General features: G+C 34.2%; 1 protein-coding gene across 9 annotated transcripts in view; it reads left to right on the plus strand.

Annotated features, from left to right (window-relative positions):
* Positions 1-23,176, plus strand: part of PPFIBP1 (PPFIA binding protein 1) — a 245,262-nt gene that overhangs the window by 167,409 nt on the left and 54,677 nt on the right. For 3 of the 9 annotated variants that reach the window (XM_051961098.1, XM_051961100.1, XM_051961099.1), the window contains 8 exons: positions 670-783; positions 1,559-1,690; positions 16,372-16,464; positions 16,778-16,870; positions 18,518-18,632; positions 19,940-19,972; positions 22,126-22,187; positions 22,842-22,926. In XM_051961098.1, coding sequence (XP_051817058.1) covers positions 670-783; positions 1,559-1,690; positions 16,372-16,464; positions 16,778-16,870; positions 18,518-18,632; positions 19,940-19,972; positions 22,126-22,187; positions 22,842-22,926 — 727 coding nt within the window. The remainder of the gene's footprint in view (positions 1-669; positions 784-1,558; positions 1,691-16,371; positions 16,465-16,777; positions 16,871-18,517; positions 18,633-19,939; positions 19,973-22,125; positions 22,188-22,841; positions 22,927-23,176) is intronic. The other 6 variants (XM_051961101.1, XM_051961105.1, XM_051961103.1 and 3 more) reach the window with 4 other exon arrangements.

The raw sequence follows: 23,176 nt of genomic DNA on the forward strand, positions 1-23,176 counted from the left end.
TCTAGGATATACTGCAACATATTTAACATATATAGGGCTGCTTGCCATCTAGGGAGGGGGTGGAGGGAGGGAGGGGACAAATCGGAACAGAAACGAGTGCAAGGGATAATGTTGTAAAAAAAAAAAAATTACCCTGGCATGGATTCTGTCAATATAAAGTTATTATAAAATAAAATAAAATATTAAAAAAAAAAAGGTGTTATGTTCTAAAACACATAGATCTAAAAAATTTTGGTCTTTAATTCTACAAAATCTTTTTATAGATTTTTCTATAAAAAATGAGATTTTTCTCATTCTTTCTGAAAGGCAGAAATTTATCTGACTTTTCATTTCCATTTTAATTAAGTAACAAAAGCCACTTTTCATTCTACTCTCTCTTTCTGTCTATATATATATACATACATACTCTAAAATAATTATCAAGCCTCATTTAGAAATTGTTGCATGTAAGTGGTTTGGTAATACCTTCTTTTATATTTTAACAGCAACCCTTTGGAAAAGTAAGGGATTGAGTAAATGTAGGTGATGTGCAGTGGTTGATATCATAAATATGACTTTTTTTTAATTTAGAGAAATTAAGGAATAAATGTGTATGTTGTGGTTTGAATTGAGAAACAGACAGAAATGTACAGTTCTCTTTCCTTTATGCCTATATTTTATGCTTTTCAGGTGAGTGTATTAACAGATCAAGTGGAAGCTCAGGGAGAAAAGATTCGTGATTTGGAATTTTGTCTTGAAGAACACAGGGAGAAATTAAATGCTACTGAAGAAATGTTACAGCAGGTATGGAGAGAGAAGCAAACACTAACAGAAGATTCTGCTAAGTGTGAAGAGAGCATAAATAAGTTGTACTGTTGAATTTCCGGGTGCACAGATTTCTGTTTGGTATGCTTCAGTTTGCCTGGTATATTTTTAGGAAAAAATTTGAGAGAGTTGAGTGCTCATGCTAGTATCCATGAACAAATGAAAAAAATCAAATCTTATATGAGAATTCCATTTACATGTTTGGAAAATTTTAATTTGTGCATATACTTTGTTTCCTAAATTTTCAGATTATTTACCTATATGAGGATTAAACATTAAAAAAAAAAGAATCAGTTCTTATTTTTCTCTTGCAAAAAAAGGGGTAGATATCATCCTGTCTGTTACCATGTGACAGCTCTTTGCTGTTTTGCCAGAGGTTAAACAATTGCTATCCATCTTCAAGGAAAAAAACCAAAACTTTAATAGAAAGATTTGAATCAGTCTTTAACAGCAAACAAGGAAAAGAATACCATTCAGAAAGAGCTAGCTCCAAGTAGCTTTCTCCCATCTTTTGTTGCCCATACCATTTATTTAGTTCTCAGTAGTGGGGCCTTATTAGCTGTGTTTTTTAAAGTTAGATAAACCCTTGTAAAAGAAAAGGATTTTAGAAATATGATCATTACCCAAGATGTTTTGATAGAGGTGCCCAGCTTTACAGTATATATTAAAAATTTTTTTTCTTCTGAGATATTTTTGTATATGCAGCATAGAACTAAATATAATTGTTTCAAGTATTAATATGTTTCTTTATCAGGAACTTCTGAGTAGAACATCTCTAGAAACTCAGAAATTGGACCTCATGGCTGAAGTATCTAACTTAAAGCTAAAATTGACTTCTGTAGAAAAGGACAGATTAGACTATGAAGATAGATTCAGAGACACAGAGGTGAGTATACCTATACAGTTTATTAGAAGTCAGTTTTTCAACTCATTTTAAAATATTTATTTGGTTTTCAGTTCTTTTTAAAAGCAAAGCATTTAGTTTCATGGCAGTTTCCTTGAGAGTATTAATTATTTAGTCAGTCATTTTTAGACATATTTAGCGTTTAGGACAAATATGGAATTTTTAGGTAATTTCATATAACAATGAATTAGTTTATCTTACTTTCTAGATAATAAGTATGAATTTATTGTTTTAATAGTAAGTAGTTTTAAGATAAGAGACAAAATGAATTAGCAGGTAGAGGACCAACAAATAAATCTTGCCTCTGGTACATACTGTGTGATGGGGCAACTCAGCCTCTCAGTTTCCCAGACATTTCTGTCATTTTCTAATTATAGAGGGTTAAATTTTTGAGATTCTTTTAAAAAATTTTTTGTTTTGTTTGCATTAATGGGAGGAATTAATTGGTTAATTAGTTACGTTGGTTAAGTTCCCCTACATGAAATAAATTACAAACTTCTTCCATTTCTTGTCTCCTATCCCTCCTGCCAAATAAAAGCTCTCAGAATTTTTTTTTCCTTTTTTGCTGAGACAATTTGGGTTAAGTGACTTGCCCAGGATCACATAGCTAGGAAGTGTGAAGTGTCTGAGAACAGATTTGAATTCAGGTCCACCTGGTGCTCTATCCATTGCCCCACCTAGCTGCCCGAACTTTCAGAACTTCTAATGGAAGTTTTTATATATGTAGAGGCCTTCTATTGGTTGCTTAGTCATAAACATAACAGTATTAAGAGGTAATTTAATTTGGCCTCTTGCTTTGGGATAGAACTAACTGAAACACCTTCAGATCAGATTTTATCCTGAAGTGATACAAATGGATTGATTCCACTGTCTCTTTTAGTAGATAGTAGTCACCACCAGGATATTTTTCCCTTTCATTTAATTGAACCTTTATTCCATGTCTTTTTTTTTTTTTTTTTGATAGATTTCTTTATCAATCTATATCTTAAGAGCAAAATGAAACCATTCTGGAAGGATTGCCACTAAAGAGGGTAGTTCAATTTCCTTGTCTCTCACCTTGATTTTTTTCTCCATTTTTCTAAGTACCCTCCTTGATTTAATGGCATACATGGCACCTTGAGGGAAGAAGGAAATAAAAATGAACTGGTTTATTTATTATTATTATTATATATTAGGGAACCAGGCATGGGAAAATAATTCAGTTTCTTTTATCTTCCTCACCTCTACCTTTAAAAGTTCTGATATAAACTAAATTCCCTTACACTTCAGTTTCTTAACTTTTCCCTGTTGTCCTATCCTTTTTGGAAATGGAAATTGTTCAGCGTTCTCTCTGCAAAATCGCTTTCATCAATCAGAGAGCTATAAGAATATTCTCCAGCTCTATTCAAGGTTAAGTAATTCCATGTCATTTAACTTTTCCCTGGAGATTTTACCATAATCGTTTACCTCAATCTCGTTCCCTCTAATGTCATTATTTCACAGTCTTTAAAAATAACTTCTATTCTAATCCTCCTGATCTTTCAAAACTATATCCTTTTTTTTCCTCCTTTCATTTCCTTCAATCCCACAATCCCTACAAAACTTAATAACAGAACTGAGCCAACAGATGGAGAAGGTGGAGGTAAAACAAGCTCTCTTCCAGGAAAAGAGGTTACAGTATGGGGATCAAGAGGTGATCTTGTGCATTATGTACCATCATGCTAGGCCAAACTTAATCTTTATGCATGACTTCCATTAGATTTCTTGAGATGCAAAATAATAACTAATCAAATAGTTAAGCTAAATTGCATTGAAATTGCATTCTTTCATGAGTCCAATAAAATTCAACTACAACATTTTGCAACTCCTTCTTTGCTTGTACTTTTTGCTGAAATGCCTTTAATAGTTCTCTTCTCCACTGACTCAACTTGTCCCTAGTCATATATGGCATGTTCTGATGAAAGTTAAAATAAACCTACTTTTAAAATGTCTCAAAGTGGAGTCACCATATAATTCTTATTTTAAAACATTTATAATATATTCATGCCTAACATGATGTAATATGATAGAGATATAATATGTATCTTAATAATTTAAATATTTCTGTAGTGCCTTAAAGATCCCCAAATCATGTGTCTATTCATATATCAGCTCATTTAATATATTTTTTAAAATCTCCAAATTTAAAGTCAAATATAAAAATACTTCTTTTCCTATTTGTCTCCTCCACATTAGAAGTAAAATTGGTTTTTGGAAATTGTATAGGTCTCAGAACAAGTTGTCCCTTGTAGCTAACAGCTTAGGCTGAGTTGAGATAGAAAAAGTATTGGCTCTGAAGTTCAAGAATCTGGGTTTGAATTCTAGTTCTCTGTCATATTAGCCATAAGCACTTGGGTATATCATAGAAGATAGATGATTTTTATGATCCAATAACAATAATCTATGAATTTCTTTTGTTTTTGTTACTCAGTGAATTTCTCAGAAGATTTTGCTTCTGAATGAGGAAGAAATAGGAACCTAAATATTTCAAAAAGCCTTTTGAAAGTTTAGGTTCTTTCATTTTTAGCAATGTTTTTCCCCACAGTTTGCTGATAGGTGTTTCTTTTCATTGGTCAATATCGCCATCTGTTGGACAGTAACATGAATATCAAAAATTTATATCTTAGGAGAACTGCCATACTAATATTTATCACTAATATTTATTGCTAATAGAGTAGAACTGCCATACTAATATTTATTTATTTATTTTTAGGTAGGCAGTAGGTGAGTTTTAGGAAATCAGTCTTGAAGTAAGCATTTATTAAGCACTGTCAGTCTCTGTGGTAGGGGTGTAGGGATACAAAATAATAACACAGCCCCTACCCTCAAAGAGCAGATATTGTTTGAAAAGTGGATTCTGTTTCCCTGGAAACAACTTGCTTTTGAAGGTACTCTTTTCAGAATAGACCTGTGTGTGTGTGTGTGTGTGTGTGGTGTGTGAGACAGAAAGAGACAGAGAGAAAGAGAAAGAGTAAGAGAGAGATTTACAGATATAATTGAAGCTTGGCCTTGATAATTAATTAACTATTTGTTTAAGAATATAGTATATATTACAAGTCAACTTTCTTGAATTATTTGACCTCTGGTAATTTTGTCAGAGCCTTTATGAAATAATTGGGAGATTAAGCAGCCAGGAATGGACAACCAGTTACCAAAAGGAGGAATGTGGGAAACAAGGTAGTCCTCTTTTCCAAAACATCTGCAGAAGTATATTTGGAAATAGAAGCTAAGGGTTTATAAGGCTTTTACTTGTAATTTTTGCTTTAACATGAGATAATATCTTCCTTCCCATTTCTGCTACATATTTTGAGTTTTCTGTTCCTTGGTACCTCTCCTTTGTAAGGATGTGTACTCTTAAGTAAATGGAACCAAATTTTCTGGTCTGTATTTTAGTAACTTTCAAGTTTCTCTGGAGGTCCCACTGCCCATTTTTTAATTTTTACCTCTAAACTGTGTAGAAAAGTCACTTAAGCAAAACCTTCCTCCATTTATCATTTCTCCTTTGTTCAGGTATGCTGTTCACTTTTACTTCTTCTATGTCATTAGAGTCCCCAATCTCTCCCTTCACTTTTAAGCCCTCTTAGGTTTTCAGCAAAGTAATTTCCCCAAATCATACAGGGGAAGGTAAAAATGATGTTAGAAGAAGCATTTTCCATTTCTTTAAGAGGTAAGGTATCTACTTTTGGTGCTTTACAACTCCTAAGGAAATACAAGACAGGGACAAAATTTTTCTCTCCTAAAACTATACTGGGGTTGTAGTGATTTAGTAGTACATAGCTGATTGGTTTCCCTACCTTATTTTTCTCTGTTTTAGTCTATCTTCCCCTTAGATGCCAAAGGAATCTCCTGTAAGCTCTAGTCTGACCATGTTAATTTCCCCTTATTCAGTAAATTTCAATGGCACCCTATTACCTCCAAAAACCAAAAAAGTCCCCAATAAAAACCTAAATACTATATTTCCATAATGTCCCACTATAGATCTTTTTCAGTTTAATCCTGCTAAATAATAAACCCTGCTAAATATGTCAGTACATTTTTTTTTTATTGCATGAAATTCCAATTTTGTCAAGTTAAAAATTAAAACAGTGCAAACAGCATATGCTTGACACTCAGAGAATTGTTTCATCACAAAAAGTTGCATGGAGCAGTGCAGCATCACAAACGCAGTGAAATTTTGCATGACAGATTCCAAAAAGAGTAGAAATATTAAAAAAGAGTGATTAAAAAAACAAACAAATCAATAAGAACAAATGCCAAAAACAAGTCAACAAAATTCACATCTGCCTTGGTTGGAGAGTTGTCTTTGGAATCCACCTCATCATCTAAGCCTTTTACCTTTAAAGCCTTTACCTTTTCATTTTCTTCCCCTTTATCTTCTTTCGTGTATTACACAAGCAAGAATCACTGACCTCCTTGCTTGTCCTCCATGCTTAGAATATTCTCCCTTCTCATTTTCACTTAGTTTTGTTCAAGTCTCAGCTAAAATCTCAACATTTACAAGCATTCTCCAATTGCCCTCACAGCCTAATGTCCTTCCTCTGAGATTGCAAACTATTTGCCCTTTATATATCATAGTTGTTTGAATACTTTTTTTTGGACCCCTGGACAGCAAGATCTCTTTTTACCTTTTTTTACAGCCCCATTGCTTAGCATTGTGCCTGGTACATCGGCTAGATGCTTAATAAAGACTGATTTATGATTTACATAAAAGACTGCAAGACAATTCACCTAGTAGACTGATGGTGAATAAGAGCAGACACAGCCTTCAAAAGGCAGTCAGTCCATTTGGCAAAGATTAGAGCCAATAAACAAGTGTCCATTCCAGTGCTCAGTCGAACTTGTAGTCTGAAGGCCAAATGAAAATAAATGCAAAGTGATATTATGGGAGCCATGCCTTGATCAGAAGTAAGGTGACAGTAAGATCAGGGTATCTTGGACATGGCAGGCCAAGCAGTCACAGTCATTCCCTGAAAAGATGTAATTGACATTTGTCAGAGAAAATAAAGTTCAAATTGTAACTATTCTTCAGCAATGTGAATTCTGTGGGGAATGTAACAGTAATGGTGACAGTAACTGTGAACAGTCAAAAGCACTGGCTATCACTTCATTAGAGAAAAAGTGTCTGTGTCTAGGGGTGCTTGACATCCCTGTCCCCATGGCCAGAGTGAAAATGCTCCCAATGAGAGATAGAAATAGCGTGGATGAGTTTGTTCACAGCATTATTTCCTTCTGCCAGTACAATCTGGGCACTGGGGAACCACTAATATGGTCCACTAAAATGGGTGAAGTTCTACTCCTGGCCCTGTAGGCCCTTAAGAAGGGTTCAGGTCTTTACCACTGAGCAAGGCCCATAGCAATGGCCTAAGAGTCCCTGTAAATGAGGATTTGCTCTTTTCCCATGTGTAAGGCAGTGTCACAGGCCATTTAAGCAGCCCAAAGTTCACCCCACTGTGTGGATTGCTCATGTACTTCATCCCTTAGAGACTCATTTGTCATGGTATCGGATCAGTGTAGAGTTATAATAGGCAGAGGCAGGTGGTTGTCCGAAATGTTCAGATCCTGATGTTTGTATTTATAAATCATGGCAAAAGGATGCCAGATAACTAATATAGGTCGTCCTCCAAACCCAGCAGTCTAGCTAAGCATTCATCTATCAACCACATCATATATTATATTGGGTATAGATCGAGTGTGCCTATGTCACTAGATTCTCCCAAATAGTTCTGACCTTGAAGGCTCTTCTATCTAGTGAGCATAACTCTTCTATTCATGAGAGTGGAAATAGAAGACAACTGCCTACATAGCAGTAGCTAGGCTCAAAAGAATTTACAGCCAATACAATGAAAATCATCATCATTTCATCATCAGTAGACTATTGAAAGAAAACTACAGTATGAGTTCTCCAAATCCTAAAAGACAACATTATAACAACATGCAGGAGAATTCAGAAGCATTCTATAAAAGCATATTGAAGATAGCTTGGTGGCACAGTGGACAGAGTACTGAGCTTACAATCAGGAAGATGCATCTTCATGAATTCAAATATGACTTCAGACACTTTCTAGCTGTGTAACCTAGGGCAAGTCATTTAACCCAATTTGCTATTGTTACAAATCTATAAACTGAGCTGGAAAAGAATATGGTAGGCTACTTTAATATTTTTGCCAAGAAAACATCAATTGGGGTCACAAAGAGTTGGACATGACTGAAACAACTGAACAACAAATAAAAGTATATTGAGTGCTTTTCCATATTAAAAAGAATTGTTCTTGACATCCCTGGGTATTAGGTCGGAAAAAAATTGGTCATTCACTAAGTTAGTGACTCAGTAAACTGATGAATATCTGTTATCCTTAACCACTACCACCATATCAGGAAATAGGGAAGCATTAAGGGTGACCGTCTTGAATTTCTTATATACCAACTCTCATTCCACATTGCATTATTGGAGGAAGAGGAAATGTCTTTTACATCTGCCATGAGGGTAGTAATTTCACATGGTATTGCTGCTTTATTAAAATAGTATGGAATGAGAGCATGGATTATTCTCCCTATTTTTCTGGGCAATTGTTTTAATTTAACCCCAAAGAATGATTCCCAAACCCACTTAACTTTTTTTTTTTTTTTTGACCGAGGCAATTGGGGTTAAATGACTTGCCCAGCTAGGAAGTATTAAGTGTCTGAGGCCAGATTTGAATTCAAGTTCTCCTCACTTCAGGACCAATGCTCTATCCACTGTGCCATCTAGCTGCCCCCACCACTTAACTTTTTAAGAATTCTAAGGCTAAACTGAATAGTTCACAGGAATGATATCTGACTTAACTGTATCCAGCAGATATATAAATATCTGATCTTCACACTCTCCACAAAGAAAATTAGCACCTCCGCCTATGGTCTCTACAAGAGAGTAAATCTGGGGTACTTGCTCCCAACCCTGACATTCTAATTTCTGAAGACTCTACATTCTTTTCCTTTGTCTACTAATGAGCATTACTAACTGGAATGTTAAAGGGACCATCTATGTTCCCTCTTAGTAAAGTTGTATCTTAATTACCAGATCCATACTGATCACCTAGAGAAGATTTCATCTATCTTCATCTTGTCAAGTTAGTCTACCACAGAAGACAGCACCTCTCGGATCTTACTTTTTGTTATTAATTGTGAAAGACTGGATGGGAATATATTCATTTGTATATAAGTACCTGACAAAGGAAGCAATAATTACTCTGCAATCATCTTTTATATTTTATTAATTTATGATAAGGTTGATAAGACATTTTTTAATTGATGGAAATTTCTTTTAATAAGCCTGTTTTCCTTCTTATCATATGACTGGTATAAGTATGAACTCGGTACTATAGCACAATTTGTGACTAAGAAAGGTGAATGAAAATTACCTAGCCTTATAACAGCAACTAGTATTCTAGAACCATATGCTACCTTACTTCAAAACCTTACAAATCAAATATTATTCAAAAGATCAAGAAGCTGGTTTTTGCTTAATTTTGATCTAATTGGTAAAATTTAAGAAACCTGTAACTATTAAGGATCAACAGTAGACACAACATGGTTTAATTTTCTGAGGTTTCTCCCAGAAGGAGCACATCTGTGAACTGAAAAGGGGTGACATCAAGAAGCTATTAAAGTAGCTGTAAGCGGACTTCCAGTTAAGATGGCGGAGAGGAGGCTCACAGCTGCATAAGCTCCACGCTTTCTCTCACTATCCACTTTATTACAAGCCTCTGAATTAATGCTTGACTGAAAAAAACCCACATATAGTTACCAAGAGAAGCCATCCTTGAGATTCACCAAGAAAGGTCTGTCTTTACTGGAGGGCTGGGACGGTTTTAGATCAGGCGCAGGCTGAGGGCAGTGGCAGTGAGAGCACGGGAGCAGACTGGAGAGGAGGTGGGGAGTGATCGCAGCCATCTCTACGGGGAGATCTTCGCTACAGGTTTGGATACTTTGCTCCGGCAGCAAGTCAGCAGCCCAGCAGAGAAGCTAAAAACACCGGGGTTGAAGAATACAACCCCAAACAGCTGGAGTCTCTCGGGACCTGGCCACCCCCCCTTTCCCCCCCCCACAGTGACTCAGCACGCTCTGGGCTCAGGCGCACACAGTCCTGCTAGTGCCTCACTGCTGCCCCCTGCAGTCTGTAGAGGAAGCTCGATAACATACCCAACCCCTCCCCCAAAGAAAGACTCCAGTTTTTTCTGTTTTTCTTTGCTAGTCTGTCTCTGATTATTAGACAGAATGAGCAAGAAGCTGAAGAGGACTTTAACCCTTGACAGCTTCTATACAGATAGAGAGCAGACTCTAAATCCTGAGGAGACTAAAAACAGACAATCCCCAGGTGAATCCCCAAAGGAGGAGATCATCTGTTCCTCAGCACAGATGAACCTCATAGAAGTAATTAAAAAGGCTCTCACAAGGGAGCTAGAAGAAAAATGGGAAAAGCAGAGTGAGGCTTGGCAAAAGAGCCTGGAGAAGTCAGTTAAAGAGAGAGTGGATAAAGAAGTAAAATCCTTGAAAAATAGGATTGGTGAACTGGAAACAGAAAATAGCTCTCTAAAAAACAAAATTGGTGAAATGGAAAAAAATTCCACAGAACAAAAGAACTCAATTGGACAATTAGAAAAAGATCTTAAAAAAGTGAGCGAAGAAAATACTTCACTGAAAATCAGGGTCGAACAAATGGAATTGAATGACTCGAGGAGACAAGAAGAATCAGTCAAGCAAATCCAAAAAATTCAAACAATGGGAAAGAATGTGAAATACCTTCTGGGGAAGACAACAGACCTAGAAAACAGATCCAGGAGAGACAATCTGAGAATCATTGGACTCCCAGAAAAGAATGATGAAAAAAAGAGCCTGGACACTATTTTCCAGGAAATTATCAAAGAGAACTGCCCAGAAGTCATAGGAACAGAGGAAAAAATAAACATTGAAAGGATTCATCGATCACCCACTGAAAGGGATCCTAAAATCAAAACACCAAGGAATATAGTGGCCAAATGCCAGAACCCTCAGATGAAGGAAAAAATATTGCAAGCGGCTAGAAAAACCCAATTCAAGTATCAAGGAGCCACAATAAGGATCACCCAGGATCTGGCAGCATCCACATTAAAAGATCGAAGGGCCTGGAATATGATATTCCGAAAGGCTAAGGAACTTGATATGCAACCAAAAATAACCTACCCAGCAAGAATGAGCATCTTTTTCCAGGGAAGAAGATGGACATTCAACGAAGTAAGCGAATTTCATCTATTTCTGATGAAAAAGCCAGAACTTAACAAAAAGTTTGATCTACAAATATAGAACTCAAGAGAAATCTAAAAAGGTAAAGATTAATCTTGGGAACTATATTTTGACTATATAGATGTATAAAGAATACATGTATACCTTGTTCTAGAAATTGATGTGGAAAGGACATTGTACCAGAAAAAGGGTAAAGTGGGGGTAGTACATCTCATGAAGAGGCATAGGAAACCTATTATATCTGAGAGAAAGAAGGGAGGGGGATGAATATAGTGGGTATCTTACTGCCTTCAGAATTGGCTTTAAGTGAAAAATCTTAAGACATACTCAATCTATGGTGAAACTTCTCCCACCTCATTGAAAGTGAGAAGGGAAAAGTGAAAAGGGAAGGAATAAGCTAAGTGGAAGGGAATACGGGAACTGGGAGGGAAAGGGGTAAGATAGGGGGAGGAACTCTAAGGCAGGGGGAGGGATACTAAAAAGGGAAGGCTGGGAGAAGCAAGTGGTGCTTACAAGCTTAATACTGGGAAGGGGGGGAAAGGGGAAAGAAGGGAGAAAAGCATAAACCGGGGTTAACAAGATGGCAAGCAATACAGAATTGGTCATTCTAACCATAAATGTGAACGGGGTAAACTCCTTCATAAAGAGGAAGCGGTTAGCAGAATGGATTAAAAGCCAGAATCCTACAATATGTTGTTTACAGGAAACACACCTGAAGCGGGGAGATACATGCAGGTTAAAGGTAAAAGGTTGGAGCAAAATTTACTATGCTTCAGGTGAAGTAAAAAAAGCAGGGGTAGCCATCCTGATCTCAGATCAAGCTAAAGCAAAAATTGATCTAATCAAAAGAGATAAGGAAGGGCACTATATCTTTCTAAAGGGTAGCATGGATAATGAAGCACTATCGATATTAAACATATATGCACCAAGTGGGGTAGCATCTAAATTCTTAAAAGAGAAACTAAGAGAGCTGCAAGAAGAAATAGACAGTAAAACTATAATAGTGGGAGATCTTAACCTTGCACTCTCAGAATTAGATAAATCAAACCACAAAATAAATAAGAAAGAAGTCAAAGAGGTAAATAGAATACTAGAAAAGTTAGATATGATAGATCTCTGGAGAAATTGTAATGGAGACAGAAAGGAATACACTTTCTTTTCAGCAGTTCATGGAACCTATACAAAAATTGACTATATATTAGGACATAAAAACCTCAAACTCAAATGCAGTAAGGCAGAAATAGTAAATGCATCCTTTTTAGACCACGATGCAATGAAAATTACATTCAACAAAAAACCAGGGGGAAGTAGACCAAAAAATAATTGGAAACTAAATAATCTCATACTAAAGAATGATTGGGTGAAACAGCAAATCATAGACATAATTAATAACTTCACACAAGAAAACGATAATAATGAGACATCATACAAAATGTATGGGATGCAGCCAAAGCGGTAATAAGGGGAAATTTCATATCTCTAGAGGCCTATTTGTATAAAATAGAGAAAGAGAAGATCAATGAATTGGGTTTGCAACTAAAAATGCTAGAAAAGAAACAAATTAAAAACCCGCAGTCAAACACTAAACTTGAAATTCTAAAAATAAAAGGAGAGATCAACAAAATTGAAAGTAAAAAAACTATTGAATTGATTAATAAAACTAAGAGTTGGTTCTATGAAAAAACCAACAAAATAGACAAACCCTTAGTAAATCTGATTAAAAAAAGGAAAGAGGAAAATCAAATTGTTAGTCTTAAAAATGAAAAGGGAGAACTCACCAGTAACGAAGAGGAAATTAGAGCAATAATTAGGAGTTACTTTGCTCAACTTTATGCCAATAAATTCGACAACTTAAATGAAATAGAAAAATACCTCCAAAAATATAGCTTGCCCAAACTAACAGAGGAAGAAGTAAATATCCTAAACAGTCCCATCTCAGAAAAAGAAATAGAACAACTCCCTAAGAAAAAATCCCCAGGACCAGATGGATTTACATGTGAATTCTACCAAACATTTAAAGAACAATTAACTCCAATGCTAAATAAACTATTTGAAAAAGTAGGGATTGAAGGAGTCCTACCAAACTCCTTTTATGACACAGACATGGTACTGATACCTAAACCAGGTAGGCTGAAAACAGAGAAAGAAAATTATAGACCAATCTCCCTAATGAATATTGATGCTAAAATCTTAAATAAAATATTAGCAAAAAGATTACAGAAAATCATCCCCAGGATAATACACTATGACCAAGTAGGATTTATACCAGGAATGCAGGGCTGGTTCAATATTAGGAAAACTATTAGCATAATTGACTATATCAATAACCAAACAAACAAAAACCATATGATCATCTCAATAGATGCAGAAAAAGCATTTGATAAAATCCAACATCCATTCCTAATAAAAACACTTGAGAGCATAGGAATAAATGGACTTTTCCTTAAAATAGTCAGGAGCATATATTTAAAACCATCAGTAAGCATCATATGCAATGGAGAAAAACTGGAACCTTTCCCAGTAAGATCTGGAGTGAAACAAGGTTGCCCTCTATCACCATTATTATTTAATATCGTATTAGAAACACTAGCCTCGGCAATAAGAGTCGAGAAAGATATTAAAGGAATTAGAGTAGGCAATGAAGAAACCAAACTATCACTCTTTGCAGATGATATGATGGTATACCTAGAGAACCCCAGAGATTCTACTAAAAAGCTATTAGAAATAATTCATAATTTCAGCAAAGTAGCTGGCTACAAAATAAATCCCCATAAATCCTCAGCATTTTATACATCTCCAACAAAACTCAACAGCAAGAGATACAAAGAGAAATTCCATTCAGAATAACTGTTGATACCATAAAATATTTGGGAATCTATCTACCAAAGGAAAGTCAGGAATTATATGAGCAAAATTATAAAAAAGTCTCCACACAAATAAAGTCAGACTTAAATAATTGGAAAAATATTAAGTGCTCTTGGATCGGCCAAGCGAACATAATAAAGATGACAATATTCCCTAAACTAATCTATTTATTTAGTGCTATACCAATCAGACTTCCAAGAAAATATTTTAATGATCTAGAAAAAATAACAACAAAATTCATATGGAACAATAAAAAGTCGAGAATCTCAAGGGAATTAATGAAAAAAAAATCAAATGAAGGTGGCCTAGGTGTACCTGATCTAAAATTATATTATAAAGCAGCAGTCACCAAAACCATTTGGTATTGGCTAAGAAATAGATTAGTGGATCAGTGGAAAAGGCTAGGTTCACAAGACAGAATAGTCAACTATAGCAATCTAGTGTTTGACAAACCCAAAGCCCCTAACTTCTGGGAAAAGAATTCATTATTTGATAAAAACTGCTGGGATAATTGGAAATTAGTATGGCAGAAATTAGGCATGGACCCACACTTAACACCATATACAATACATATACATATAAGATCAAAATGGGTCCATGACCTAGGCATAAAGAACGAGATTATAAATAAATTAGAGGAACATAGAATAGTTTATCTCTCAGACTTGTGGAGGAGAAAGACATTTGTGACCAAAGATGAACTAGAGACCATTACTGATCACAAAATAGAAAATTTTGATTACATCAAATTAAAAAGCCTTTGTACAAACAAAACTAATGCAAACAAGATTAGAAGGGAAGCAACAAACTGGGAAAACATCTTCACAGTTAAAGGTTCTGATAAAGGCCTCATTTCTAAAATATATAGAGAACTGACTCAAATTTATAAGAAATCAAGCCATTCTCCAATTGATAAATGGTCAAAGGATATGAACAGACAATTTTCAGAGGATGAAATTGAAACTATTACCACTCATATGAAAGAGTGTTCCAAATCATTATTGATCAGAGAAATGCAAATTAAGACAACTCTGAGATACCACTACACACCTGTCAGATTGGCTAAGATGACAGGAAAAAATAATAATGAATGTTGGAGGGGATGCGGGAAAACTGGGACACTAATGCATTGTTGGTGGAGTTGTGAACGAATCCAACCATTCTGGAGAGCAATCTGGAATTATGCCCAAAATATTATCAAATTGTGCATACCCTTTGATCCAGCAGTGTTTCTATTGGGCTTATATCCCAAAGAAATACTAAAGAAGGGAAAGGGACCTGTATGTGCCAAAATGTTTGTAGCAGCCCTATTTGTAGTGGCTAGAAACTGGAAAATGAAAGGATGCCCATCAACTGGAGAATGGCTGGGTAAATTGTGGTATATGAATGTTATGGAATATTATTGTTCTGTAAGAAATGACCAGCAGGATGAATACAGAGAGGACTGGCGAGATTTACATGAACTGATGCTAAGTGAAATGAGCAGAACCAGGAGATCATTATACACTTCGACAACGATATTGTATGAGGACATATTTTGATGGAAGTGGATTTCTTTGACAAAGAGACCTAACTAAGTTTCAATTGATAAATGACGGACAAAAGCAGCTACACCCAAAGAACGAACACTGGGAAACGAATGTGAACTATCTGCATTTTTGTTTTTCTTCCCGGGTTATTTATACCTTCTGAATCCAATTCTCCCTATGCAACAAGAGAACTGTTCGGTTCTGCAAACATATATTGTATCTAGGATATACTGCAACATATCCAACATATAAAGGACTGCTTGCCATCTAGGGGAGGAGGTGGAGGGAGGGAGGGGAAAAAAAAATCGGAAAAGAAACGAGTGCAAGGGATGTTGTCAATATAAAGTAATCATTAAATAAAAAATAAAAAAAAATAAAAAAAGTAGCTGTAAGCTTCACAAATAATATATTAATTTAATTTTAACATAGCTGAAGTATTTATAGGCACTTAATATTCTTGTTTTTGTTTCTATTTTGTTTTGTTTTTCTGGACTTCATTCCTTAAATTTCTAGCTACATTTTCCTTGTCCTTCCCTCCCCCATCATCCTTCCTTTCTTCCTTCCATCCTTCTTACTATAAACGTAATAACTGCCAATTTTAAAAAACAGTATGGTATTATGGAAAGAGTTCTAAATTTGGATACAGAGGACCAAGGTTCAAATCCCAATTCTGCCAAGTATTAGTGATATGAGTTTGGGCAAATTATTTAACTTCTCTGGATTTCAGTTCCTTTTTATATTAAATAAAGGGATTAAATGGTTAGACTAGTTAATATTCCTAAATTTATGCCTGGTAATAAGCATGTATAATAAGAGTCAGAATTTCAAGGCAAATCCAAAAATGAATTAAGAAAAGCATTTGTTCTTTGTCCTCTTTCTACTTTTTTCAAAGTTCTCCCACTTTTGGCCTTCCTTTTCTTCCTTCTTTTATTGATAACTTTTCCTTTATCCCCTCACTCCCCCCACCCTTTTTTTTTTTTTTTTTGGTGACAGGGCCTACTGCAGGAAATTAATGATTTGAGGTTAAGAGTTGGTGAAATGGACAGTGAGAAACTTCAATATGAAAAAAAGCTTAAATCCACCAAAGTAAGTGACTCTTCCTAATTGAACACAGTCGTAAAATGTGTTAATCATCTTTTCTCAGGAATATAAAAATATGGATGATGAAGAATAATGTATATGAAAAAAAGAGTTCCCTCAATTGGGAACCTCCCAAAGCTCCCTCTTTGGCCCTGAAGGGAAACCAGAATCTGATTTATCATAAAAATCTTAACTTGTCATTTTTCTGATTATCTTTGAATCTGATTTTAAACTTTTTAACTGATTCTCTTCTCTTAGCTATTCAGCTTTGTTTTTTTCTATCTTTAGTTTTCTTTCACTGCTCTATCTCTGTTACCAGTCTTTAATGGCCAAACTTTCTAGCATGAAAATCAAGGTTGGGCAGATGCAATATGAAAAGCAGCGGCTGGAACAAAAATGTCACTCATTAAAGGTGGAGTAGATAATGGATGGTTGAACCTTTGTGTTTCTTGTTAAACTGTGTTAATGTCTCCATGTGACTGGCATGCTCTCTTAACGTGCTTTGTTTTTTTGTGTGTCATATAGCCTGATTATTTTTGAAATTATAAGCCATTTCTTAAAATATTCTGAAGCATGATCATATCCTACTTTTTTCAGAAAATTATTGGAATAAAAATTAAGGTAACAACACATAAGTGAAGAGAGTTGGAAGAGTGAAGAGGGATGGAAGGAGGAAAATGGAACTCTCTAAGTTAAATCTAACTTAAACTTGGATTAGACCTAACTTTCTACTTGTTAGTAGACAATAGAATTGTCACACAATTTTACTTTCTTAAGAAGTTCATTTCATGTTCACAGTAAATGTATTAGTTTCCACCAACTGTTCAATTTGTTATGATTAGTGTAGAAATTCTATGAGGGAGACGATAAGTTAGATGTTTTTGGTCTGGCATAACTATTATTTATCACAGAGAGATGGCATTACTTTCCCTTCCACTATATTTTAAATATTTTTTTCTCTGCTCCTTGTATTGCCTTTAATAAAAATTTAAAAAAATTTTTTTTTAAATGGAGCTTTCTTTGAGGGATTCCAGATATCTTCTTTAACTTGATTATTTGGGAAATGTCACATTACATATACATTAATGCTGAGAAAGGCAATATCCTATCAAGAGGAGTTTTTTAAAATGATGGATGAAACAAAGGTTTATGTTTCTTAGTGTAATTTAAATTTCATTTTCTGAATTTAAATTTAAAAAATCTTAGAATTAATGGAGTCCTGTTTAAGAGTTTCCCCAAAAAATGCTGAACAAAGGGGGAAAAAAATCAAGAAATTGATGTTAAGCTTGAAAACTGATTATTTGCTAAGTGCCAGCTATTATTTTAACCACCTTTTCTTTTTAAAAACATACATGTTTTTTACGTAGCCTAAATTTCTTCCAATATAATAAAGAATATTTTTTAAGAGTAACAAAAAAAGAAAGGAAAAGAATAAAGGGGTAAAATCAACAAAATTGATCAATAAATCAAAGAAGTTTAAAGACATATGCCTTGTTCTATCCCCATTACCTATTTTTTCCTCCTTTGTTACATTGGCCTTTATTCTTTTATTTTAGTTATGAATGTTAACTAGTCTCATATTGTGATGAAGCCGGCCCGATAAGTGAATTTCCATATTCCATATGAGTATGAATGCTCTCTATTTTATTGAAATGGCATGTAATTAGCATCTGTCTATTATATTTTGCTTTCTTTACTTAAAAACATGCAAATCACTTATCTTTTATTACCAAAAATCATTTTTTCAGCCAAAAATAAACAAGCCATTATTCAGTATAATATTCAAACTTTGGAGGGATTTGACTTATCACTTTTCATTTTTTCTCTCTTCCATTTGATAGCCTATTCTTTGACATCATTTGATAGAATTATAGCTATATTATCATTAATTGGTTGTGCTTTAATTGGTCTGTCATACATGTGGTTGATTTCTGAGTATTGATTCTAAGTTCTTGGAAAGTTTTCATTTGAACATAATGTTAAAATGATTGTGATATTTATGTTTAAAGATCTGTAGAACGAAAGTAGTTTTAACCAAGTTATTCTGAATTTTATTCAGGATGAACTTACATCTTTAAAAGGACAGCTGGAAGAAAAAGAATCTGAAGTACAAAGATTACAAGAAAAACTGGTTTGCAAAATGAAAGGAGAAGGAATTGAAGTGATTGATAGAGGTAAGGATGAAAACTTTCAAAATAGAGGTTAGACAAGACCTTCAGAGTTCATATAATTCTGTCCTATAGGTGAAATCCTCCAAGATATATATAGCCAGTGATATGGCAGAAAATGTTTAATAACTGGCTCTTCTTGGGGGTAAAAAAGTACCTACAACATACTTAAGTTTAATACGCATTATCAACATTTTTCTATCCATCTTTTTAATATTAGAAAATTACCAAAATATACATATAACAATAAATTTTTAGCATTTGCCAGTTTCTGAGGTTTATATGCTAATACTGCAGATTTAATAGTTGGCTTTCATTAAGTAGTGTGAGTTGACTCCGGAGTATGCCTATCTAACTATAAAGCTCTCAGGTAAAATAGAGTCAATTGCTTTGCTTAGTAGTTCACTTTATTTCAGCAAATTGTGTATTTTCTTCCTAGAATAATTGAACTAGGAAATTCCTATTATTGGTGCACAAGTAATACAAAACAGTGTGGAAGAGTAAGAGATCTTATCATATACCATAATTATTCCTAAGATTGTAGAACGTTGTTCGCTGCGTGCAGAATAAGACTAGAAGAAGGATACAGAATCCTTTTCTGTCTTTTGGAAATAGGAAAAATATATTCTTCCTTACCCTTGGTAACTCTGTGATGTACTTCTGCCTGATTGAGGATAACTTGGCATGGTGGAGCCAGCCTGACTCAGAAAAGGAGATCTTTGTACAAAATGATACTTTCCAAATTAAACACTTTGAAAGTTATTAATGCACACATATTTTCAATGGGAATCAGGGAGAGGACTATTGAGTTAATCAAACCATTACCCAACTTTGCTTGTAAAATGACAATTTACTATAATTTGTATGGAGTTAAGGTTATCTAAGGGATGGACACACACACACACACACACACACACACACACACACACACACACACAAACACACACGTATTTATATTCAGTGTTTATCTCAGTTCTGAGAGTTACAAAATCATGGAATGTTGTAACCTTAGGTGTTCTGTCAAAGAATCTTTTCATCATATAGATGAGAAACAAGTTATCGGAAGAGCCAGAATTTTTTATTCCAAGGCCAACCTATCTTTTTACTAGTGATATTTTGGCTGCAGCAGGATTAAAGTGCTGACATGGAACAGACCTGTGAATTAGAATCATTAAGAAGTTAGTTTGAATTTGGTGTCATGTTTTTGGTACTCCCCAGAAACTGGTAATGATCACAAAATAGAAAAGGCTAAAAATATAATTTCTTATTATTAACTTAAGCTAACTTCCAATCCACTGGGTTTTCCTGCACAGATGAAAACTGTAAAAAGAAGCTCAAAGAAAAAAGTAAGGTTTTTGGAATCTTTATATCAACATTTACCATTTCAGAAGTATAATCCATGTAACTTTGCATGTATATTAAAATGTTGCTTTTACCAAACTTGTCAAATTGCTTCATCAATAAGCTTTCTGTGTCATAAACAGACAAACTGGAGGATTGAGAATCTTTGTGTACATTCAAGCTCATCTTTTTTGTTCTGGCCCCAAGAGTGTACAATTCACAGTGAGCTACCACCATAGTAGTGTAAGAGGAAAAACATTTTCAATTAGTACTTCTTCTAGGAGACTCTACCACTTCCATGTTTCATTTGGGTTTTATTATACTACAGAGATCTGAATACTATTCATAGTGCCATGTATAAGAGAGAGGACTAACTTAATTCTTATGGAATTGAGATGTAAAGAGTTCCATCTTTTTACTAAAGTTTATAATAATTCATTTATAGAACATTTTAAGGTTTACATAATACATTATTAGGCCTGTTTTATAGAGGAAGAAACTGAAGTCCAAAGAGGTTGTTGGCTCTCAAGTGTTCTACCTTAAAACCCAGAACTCTGGTACTGGAACTCCTCTTTAGATAGTAAATTATACTTGACTTTAAAACTTAATATCTGAAAAAGAAAGCTTTGTAAGCATTTATATCATATCTCTTTAACTAATCTTGACCAAAATAACATCTTCCTTTAAATAGTATTATGTAGAAGGAAGGCTGCTTAAAATGAAGGAAGAATGGTAGGTATAAGGTTATGGACTGAATGAAAACTGAACCTGAAATGTCATTAGCATAAGGAACTCTCAGATGAAAAGGCTCCACTAATTTAGGTTGATGCTCAGTGTTGGCTGTCCAGAGCACTGAAAGGTTACATGAGTTACCCAAGGTCACATAGCCAGTCACAAGTAGGACTTGGATCTAAGTGTTCCTGACTATACAGTCAGCTCTCCATTTATTACATCATATTCCCACTGGCAGAATGATATAGTGTAAAAAGTACTACCATGAGAATCAAAAAAACAAGATTCAGAGCCCAGCTCTGACACTGTGTAGCTAAGTCACTCTGAAATTGTTTCCTCACCTGTAAAATGGAGCCAATAAAATTTGTCCTTTTATCTCATGAGAAGCACCAGGTTAAAAAGATAATTATAGAGTCAGAAAGACTTGTAATCATGGACAAATCATTTACCTTCTCAATGACTCAGGTAAATGAGTTACAATACACTTGCCAGTTTGTATTGATGGAGTGATTTTCCATGCTAGTACCAGTGATATCAAAGATTAATATGCCCTGATACCCCTCCTACAATCTACATCATTGGATTGTTACAGAAAGAAAGGATCTTGTAAACTCTAAAATGCTATCTACCTATCTATGAGAATTATTATGATAAACTTGGGTGGAAATATGGGGTGCTATAAATATCTGTCCCATTTACTTTGATCCTTATTCTTTAAAAACTATTTAAATAGTCTGAAAGTTTATAGATGAAGCAAAGTACTTATCTCTTTCTATGAAACATTAATATTAGCTCATCTTTTCAAGAAGTCATCCTTCAGCATGTGTGTTTATTTCAATAGTCACCTCTACCACTGCACCAACCTGTTGTCATTTGTATATTTGTAATGGTTATGACTCTAACATCAGTAGTTCTTCATTCTGTACACAATTCACCACTTTCAAACATTGCCTGTTAATAGATGACTTTGCTTTCTGGGAGGGATAAAAAACCAAGTTCATTGTATTTGAAGTTTGTTTTCATTCTTCTGGGTAAATATTTGTAGCTCTCATGTTTTGGGAGAGGCAGCAGTTGAGGTTGAATGTATTTATTTTTGACTTTTCAGATTTTGTTTCACATAGTATGTGCATATGTATTTTAAATTCAATTTTTGTAAGTAAAATAATAGTATATTACTATTACTAATAGTATATTACTAATAGTAATAGTAATATAATAGTAATAATATAGTAATATATTATATATAATAACATATATATGATAATGTAATAATAATAGTAATAAAAGTAATAAGTAATAATAAGTTTTTATTAAAACATTTTAATCAGAAAGCTGAAGAAATTATATGTGTCCTATTTACCAACAGTCCATCCATGTTATAATAGGGAGACCTGGGATTGACTCTTGGGATATTGTCTGTTTTCAGATATTGAAGTACAGAAAATGAAAAAATCTATGGAGTCCCTGATGGCAGCAAATGAGGAAAAGGTAGCTATAGACAAAATTAAATTTTTGTTTGATGCTATTTCAGATGTCTTTTTCAGTCACAATATTTATTCTCTTGTGCAAGTGAATGACAAGAGATACTTGAAGTCTAATCAGAACTAGTGACTGAGATTCCTTTCTTCTCTATCAGTTTCTAGTTTCAACTGAGTTTCTCTGAAAAACAAGGAAAGAAAGTTCCAGCTACACTAACTTTTATGTGTCAAACATGACTGTATCTCCAATCTGATACACTAACCTGTTATCTGAGAGATTGATCAAAAACATTATTTTAAAATATAATAAAATAATATAATAAATATAATGCTGTGTTTGATAATAAGTATTAAGTTGGCCATATCATGTCTTAGGCCTTGCTATATTTATCTTATTTGTTCCTAATCTGTTTTCTGATTCTTGCCTATTCTTTCATTTTCTTGTTTTTTTATTCAGTGAAACAAAATGAGCTATTTTTTTCTTTCTTTTGATGTCCCTTTTTCTTTCTCCTTTTCTTAAGGAGAACAGTTAGTAAAAAGTAACTCTTAAGTTTTTTTTGTCCATTCACTGAATTCAATATATTCACACAGACATATATACATACTTCATTTATGAAGATTTAATAAGCCTTTATTGAAAAGTATGAATATTGTTTTCTCTTAGGATCGAAAAATTGAAGATCTTAGACAGTGTTTGAGCAGATATAAGAAAGTACAGAATATGGTGATGCTGTCTCAAGGGAAAAAAGGTATTATATTTTCTAATGAGCTTACTTGAAATTGTTTATTCAAGTTTAATAAAGGTGCATATCTATGCACTTTGCCTTTGTTTTTTTGATTGTCTATATATCTAGTCTCTATTTGACTACATTTTTGTGACAGGGAACAACACTGACTATTAAGATAGCTCATTAAGTTGGACAACTTAGAAAGTTCATTTTCAAATTGGTCCAAAACATGTTTCCATATAATTTCTATTATATGGGGAAAGAACATTGA

This window comes from Antechinus flavipes, chromosome 5 (assembly GCF_016432865.1).
Source record: "Antechinus flavipes isolate AdamAnt ecotype Samford, QLD, Australia chromosome 5, AdamAnt_v2, whole genome shotgun sequence".
NCBI lineage: Eukaryota > Metazoa > Chordata > Mammalia > Dasyuromorphia > Dasyuridae > Antechinus > Antechinus flavipes.